The sequence below is a fragment of the Montipora capricornis genome, chromosome 6 (genome assembly GCF_036669925.1).
Source record: "Montipora capricornis isolate CH-2021 chromosome 6, ASM3666992v2, whole genome shotgun sequence".
NCBI lineage: Eukaryota > Metazoa > Cnidaria > Anthozoa > Scleractinia > Acroporidae > Montipora > Montipora capricornis.
Window position 1 is genome coordinate 37,519,157 of NC_090888.1, and position 7,500 is coordinate 37,526,656.

Consider the following 7,500-nt stretch of genomic DNA (forward strand, 5'->3'; position numbering starts at 1 on the left):
AGTTGCCTGGCTCTCTGGGTAAGGCTAATGCTGATAGGTGACGCCATTTCCCATCAGGTTCTGCTAACGACCAAGTAACACGTTGGCCAATCCATTCTTCCGGCATGTAAAATCCCTGGCACGGTACCTTAGATTTCGCGAGCTACATAATTTCATGTGTCTACAACTAGATTGGTTGCTTTCACCTCCACGTAAAACCTCCAAGACCAAGATTTATCGCATCGATGGGTTACCATATTTTCTTAACAGTGGTTCCCCGCACGAGCTCCGCTATTGGAGACAAAGCTCACTCTGATGTCCGACGGCGAAAGAGGCAATAACTGTTGTCGAAGACCATTACGCTTTCTTGGAGGTTTTATGTCAGTTTTCCTTTTCCTAGATGAGCTGCCTTCACCACGGCTAAGGAACCCTGTCTTCCCCATTTATTATTATTGCCCATTTATTATTATTATTATTATTATTATTATTATTATTATTATTATTATTATTATTATTATTATTATTATTATTATTATTGACTATTACCTGTCATTGTAGTTACATCTAGAAGTAAGGTTACTAAGGCATGGATCTCCAAGGAAGTGGTGAATAAATTATTACTATAAAACTTAAGTATACATGAATAACATATTTGCTGATCTTACTCATTAGGTTGTGACTAAGGGCAAATCTGTCACATTCGTGTTCCTTCTATATCAATATTTCCAAAAAGTGATAGAATCTTACAGGAGGAGTAAATCAGTAATAAATTTATTATTGTATTATCATTATCTTCCTTCCACTTAGCTGCTTTTTTCCCATTTCATGTGGAGCAAACTTATGTGTGCAACACTAGATATAAATACATTGAGTGACAATGTAGCAGAGAGAAAAACAAAGCACATCATATGGGTACATGACAATAACACGGCGTTAGACACAAGGAGAAAACCACTGGAAAGAGTTGCCACTTGTTAATTTTGTTTTAATTCTTTACCGGTAATTGGATACTCTTCAATCAGAATGCACTATACTAGGAGTCCAACTAGATAGCTATACCACATACATGTAGGACAGACCACAACAATGGGGACTCCATGCTCTGCACTCTGCGAATAGCATGTGGGACCCACAAGATTATGAACATTGACTGGTTGTGAGATATGGGGTCTATGGTTTGTCATCCTTATCCATGAAGACTACAGTAGAAAGGGTAACCATTTGCAGATCTCATTACAGAGGCAGCACTTTCTCCTCAATTATTTAAAGACCCTGAGAATTGGTCCGGTCATAGCTTTTGATCCCGGGACCTCCCGCAGAGTAGTCTGATGTTCAATCAACTGAGCCAACCGGTCGGCGGTTTTAACACAATTATTGCATGACATGAGTGATACATGAGCATCAACAGGGCTGGAAAAGAGCTGCTCATTTGTGTACCGCTCAGCCCTGTACTTTTTGTTTTATTTTGGGTTGAAGCATTACATTAGCCTCTTAAAGCTGCTGATGTGGCACAGTCCATCACCTTGTGAGGATGGAATCAAGTGAGCTGCAAACAAGGCTCGGGAGTTGAAAGGGTCAATTTTGAAAGAAGATTTAATTGCATGTTCAGTGAAACAGAAAAATCAGTAACCTTACTTATAATACACTCGACCAAATTACTCAATTGACATTGGACTAGAGCAGTACAATTTTAAATCAAATTGTACTTTGTAGGGTTTGGATTTAGTGCTATTCCAATCAGGCACTTACAGTGTATGACTAAGAGCAGTAAAATCAAAACTGCACAGTAGTTGTACTATTTTTTATTAAAACGATGTGCGCAATATAAAAACACAACAAATCTTGTTATTGTTAACGTGGATAGTTAAATAAATTTTTCTTCACTAAATACAGTTGAAATACTTAAAACTGTCCTCAAGAATCAACTGAGAAAATTTAGAAGGGTGAATAGGCCATTTCCGAGGTCATGTTTGCTTCCTCTTCAAAGCGAGTCTAAGTGCGAAGTTTTTGTGATGGTAATTAGTTCTATTTTAAATATGGATGAAAACTAATTTTCATAACCAAAAACTTCGCACTTAGATTCGCTTTGAAGAGAAGGCAGGCGTCAACTCAGAAATGGCCTATTATTTGAAAAGTGCACTGTCTTCTCCCACAATAATTATTATGTAGAGCTAATAGATAGTCATGATGCTTTAAATTGGACAAGCGTGTGAGAGAAAATCACTTGCACCTTCTGACTCCCACTTGTACTCAAGATTGCTTAATTTCCTATACAAATGTAATGATCTATGAAGAAATTTCAGTGGGTGGATTATGAATTTTATGCACTCGTATGAAGTTGGATCGAAACTAATTCAGGTCAACTTTGCCTCTCCTAATTGGGATTATATTCAATATTGCCTCTCATAACAGGCGGTTAATACTTTTTTTGTTGCATTCAAAGCCCCATCGGCACTTCATACTCATGGAATTGGGAAGGGGAAGACTGTCACATCACACCCATGTGTGAAAGACAAGCTTGATGGTAAGTTTTAAAAGTATAGATGCATTTCATTGCTGCAAAATAATTAACTGCAGCTGCTTCAACTATTATTTAGAGCAATATGTTTTGTATGTGAGCGTAATTTTGTTTTGGATTGATTGGCTTAATTTAGAAAATTCCGATGATGTAACAGTACCAATAACCACCTTTTCCTCTGGAATAATCAATTAAACGTGACTTCAACCTTCTTCGGAAAGGTTATTGTCTCTAAGAGTTGGACACTAAAAGATTGGCATGCTGTGTCCACGCGGTTCGGCCTGTCTGTTTCAGTTTTGTCAACCCACTTAGTAGAGAACTCTAACAGTGCAACCAACACAAATCCTTGAGAATCCCCCCGAGTAACCCTCAGTATGAATACAATCATTGTTTCAAAAACTGCAAAAAAACCTGTTAATCAATAGTTATTATTGTCAGGTTACGTGTACTCCGAGGAGAGAGTTGTTCGAGATGGAAACTTGGTAACAAGTCGAGGACCTGGCACAGCCTTTGAATTTGGTATTGAACTGGTTCGTGCCGTGAGAGGTGATGATGGAGAAGCGGAGAAACTGGCTGCTCCCATGTTACTAAAGTAGCCAAATAACTATAAGATGCTCAAGAAGTCATAACTTAAATAGGGTGCACTGAGAAAAGATAGCTGATCAAGGTTTTGCGTAATGCTCTAGTATTTTACGTAGTATTTTATTACCTAATTTCGGGTGTCCAGCATTCCTTCAACAGCGTTGTGAAATGTAAACAGCAAGACTCCGCTGTTGGTTTTGTTGGTACCTGTTAGTGTAATGTAGCAATAATAACACCAGAAAATAGACTAGTAGTTCCTTTGAAGGGACCATCAAGTTTAAATATATGTAACTTTGAGTGGAAGACGAAGTCAACGGATAATCTAAAGGCTTGTTTATTTTCAACATTTCTTGTCTGGCTTTTTATCTACAGTATTACCTGGCGCGTCAGTGAACCCATTAAGTGCTAAGTGTTAAGTGCATTTACTCCTAGTTTGATGAAGAACACGCTCGAAACAATTTTGTAAGTAATTTAAAAACATGGGTCAAGAAAGTAGTTGAGTTCCAATGGGTAAAACGTAGAACTTCAAGGCACCGAAAATTCGACAACAATAACAATGACCAGCAAAACATTTTGTCATTTCCCTTTCATCGTCATCGTCATCATCATTATCAGGGCTATATTCACCCTTTCATTAGGATTAATTTCTTATACGCGCAGTTGTTAAAAGACGACTATCACAAAGCCAAAATATGCCACCCTGTCTGAGAAAATAAGGAGGAATGGAAATGCCTTTTTTGCACGTGTTGTGGCTACGTTCTATAAGTTATTTAAAAATAACCACAAAGACAACATATTACTTTTTCATATATAATAACAATAAGAATACTGATACAATATATATCTTATCTTTGTGTGGTTGTTGTTGTTCTTTTTTTTTTTTAAACAACTTAAGAAGTTGGACGTATTTGTTCTGCTGTAAGAATTTGATCCTTACGCTTCATATTTCGGTTAATCGTTTGATTTTGCCTTGCTATATGTTATGTGATAGCTAAACGCAAAGGTTTGTATGACCTGGGGGAAGAAAAAACTGTGAAAAGGAGTAAACTTGATAAGTATGATAAGCTTATTTTGTCGTTGCTGGATTAACTGAGTTAACAATGTAAATTTTCCTGGGAAATTCAGCTGGATTGTCTTGTGGTGCTCCTGGCCATAAGTTACTTTAGCCCCTTAGTGGTAAAGAGGCAAAATTTGCATCCTTTAATTAATGGTGTCATATAGTCAGTTTTCTTGTACTGACGTAAGAGTCAACTTTTGGGAATTTTTTTTTTGTTTTGGCCTATTGTATCTTGTCTTTAGAATTTAAAAGCCCGAGTTTGACGTCTTAAGCGGAATTCTACATATATTGAACTTATTAAAAGGGTCTATATGAATTTATGCAGAATAATTAGGATAGTACTCGCTCTCTCATTGGTCACTAGTTGTGTGTAGAGGAGTGTATATAAACACGGCCGTAACATCACGAATTTTGATTGGTTATGTGTTGTCAGACGGGCGTTTTGATTGTTATGCAAACCCTCGACTGTTGCGAATTCTCCCAATTCCCCTTGCGTTTAGTTGAGGCTATGTAAACAAGGAAAAAGTCCTCTATTGCTTAAATAGCTCCTTTTGGGTCAGTACTCCCGCCCACAAGAGCGGGAGGAGCCACTGACCCTAAAAGAGTGTGCGATACAAGGCTTAATACGGATTCTGCCAGTTCTTAGATCGATTATCTAAAAGGTACCGTAACAACTCCACCGCCCGCTTCAGATTTGTGTTTTAGCTGTACCATGCCGCAGATTTTGGGTCATTGAAGGTTCGTTGGTGGCCCTGGACGACGAACATCCTATTATTCAAGATGTTTTATGGGCTAGCAAAATCGATAAATTAGTCACTGGTGTCAAAGGTAATGCCCTGGCCTGGATGCATTCATATCTCTCGAATCGGTTCCAATACGTCAGAGTGGCGAATGATTGTTCATCTAAGCACAAGCTGGCCTGTGGTGCCCCACAGGGATCGGTGTTGTAACCGATTTTGTATTCCATGTACACGGCCCCGATGGCAGATGTCATCAAGCGTCACGGTATGGGGTTTCACTTGTATGCCGATGACACGCAGTTATACAAGTCATTCAACCCTGCAGATGCTTTACTGTCCAAATCATTAATTGAAAGGTGCATTCAAGATGTCCTCTGTATCTATGTGAACTGTTAAAGTGCTACTGTGACGAAATTTGAATCTTCCCTATCGAAGCCATTTTGGCACATAAACACGTAGTCTGTACGAGAAGAAGAATGCTGTTTACCATTTTCAAATATCTCTTTTTGTTCTGGAGATATTCAAGTTTTTTTAATATGCAAATTAGCCAAGTGATGACGTCATAAACCCTACCAAATTTTGATCAAGTATGATGGAGAAAGATATCTCAGCCAATTTGTATCAGAAATATTTGGTTCTGTGCACTAAGATTCTAGTAGATGTGTTCCACAATATGAGCATACCATTTTTGTTACCATGGCAACATACTGGGTTCCAGACCTCCCTGATATTAAAAGCTTTGCAGACCACCTTTGGGGTTCTGTTTTGATATTTGCAAATGGTGCCTCATCTGCATTATCCTGCCAGCATATAAAGATGTTAGGTCAAGTTTGTGGCCTTGGTAAATGTATTTCTAGCCTGAGATCACCAAAATATTGAAATCAGGTTGGAGGGGACTGGAAAAGAGTGAGTTGCCATGGGAACCAATTTCTTTACAGTCGTAGGTGTGTTGCCTTCAGAACTATCAGCTCACCAAGTTTCAATGTTCTCTGTTGCAAATTGACCGAGATAGCTCTATTTATATTCTTGATGTTCTATTGGGTTGGGTGAATGACGTCATCAGCCTTCTCATTTGCATATTTAACACATTTTTCAAACTTAAATATCTCTGGAACCAATGCAGATATTTCCAAACGGTAAACAGCGTTTTTAATGTGTCATGGTACTCTATGTGATAAACCAAAAAACTCAAGGGATAAAAATTTGATCACAGTAGCACTTTAAAACCGTACATTCCTAATAGAACCCTAAGATCTTCTGAGAAAAAACTTCTAATTGTACCTAAATGCAATCTTAAAAGATATGGATATAGAGCGTTCTCTCACAGGGCTCCTACACTATGGAACGCCCTGCCGAAAACGATATTAGGCAAGTGGAACACCTACAAACGTTTAAGTCTAAACTTAAAACCCATCTATTTAGACAGTTGTAGTTTTTGTTCTCTTTTATTATTATTATTATTATTATTATTATTATTATTATTATTATTATTATTATTATTATTATTATTATTACTACTACTACTAGTAGTAGTAGTAGTAGTAGTAGTAGTAGTTTTTTCCAAGGTCCGAGACAACGTTACGCGAATCGAAGGAAAGACCGAGGGCTGAAAAAGAATGAGCCGGGAGCCTCAGTCCCATGCCGAAAGCTAGTGAGTTCAGATTTTTCGTCAAACCAGTTGTGGCTCTTACGCGACGCACTGAACATTCCTAGAATTTGTGATTATATTAATATATTAATACGTGAACACTGTTTTCATTGTATTGATTTTAGCTTGCGTGAAGTTTGATTTATTTGAGGAGTGAATTGGTTTTCCGAAGAGCAGAACTTTATTGTCGAACGTGTTTTAAAACAGGATTTCGAAGAGATCATTGCCAAAAGTGCAGTGCGGAACACTTCGAAATGCGAGAATATCTCCTTACCAAGTTTAGCCTGCGTAGCAAGCGTTTCCTGTTTGAAAGAAGAACTCCCAAACGATTTTCCGCAAACTGGGCGCGCAAAAGTTGGGGCAAGAGACTCAGACTCAGTCTCCTGCCCCAACTTTCGCGCGGCCAGTTTGCGGAAAATCGTTTGGGAGAGGAACGCTTGCTACGCAGGTTACACAACGTTTCGTCATTAAGTCCTTCTTTAGTGGTTCTGTACTCGATCGACTATTTATAGCATTTTAATAGCACAACTTGCAACCTACAGTACAACACTGCCATGGCAGCTAAAATTCGCTCGACCACGTGTCCTGTAATTTATGCTAATACATTACATCCCTACAACAAACGGACTGTAAGAAAATCAATAAAACTGTATAATGAAACCTGAAACAAGTTGTCCAAGTAGTGAGACCAGTGCATATAGTATCGGTCAACACACGTAATCTTGGAACCTGACCGGAAAGCGATGTTCCCGAGTACTCATACGAATAGGTTTCTTGGGTACAACAACTTCCGACGACTCAACTGGTCTTGAAGCCTCTACCGCCACACCCTGAGGTTCCTCCGTTCCTACAGCATTCGGACTTTGCAAACTCTTAGCAAAACTCACATTACGCCTCTTCACAGAACCATATTTGTCAGCACACACAACCACGTCTGAACCATCGAGACCTGTTACAGTGTACCGTTCTGGTTTGA

At 38.6% G+C, this 7,500-nt stretch overlaps 1 protein-coding gene across 1 annotated transcript in view; it reads left to right on the forward strand.

Annotated features, from left to right (window-relative positions):
- LOC138052058 (protein/nucleic acid deglycase DJ-1-like) overlaps nt 1-4,457 on the forward strand; it is a 31,677-nt gene extending 27,220 nt beyond the window's left edge. The window contains exons 5-6 of the mRNA XM_068898413.1: nt 2,423-2,503; nt 2,936-4,457. Coding sequence (XP_068754514.1) covers nt 2,423-2,503; nt 2,936-3,093 — 239 coding nt within the window. The 3' untranslated portion in view covers nt 3,094-4,457. The remainder of the gene's footprint in view (nt 1-2,422; nt 2,504-2,935) is intronic.
- Nucleotides 4,458-7,500: the final 3,043 nt, after the last annotated feature.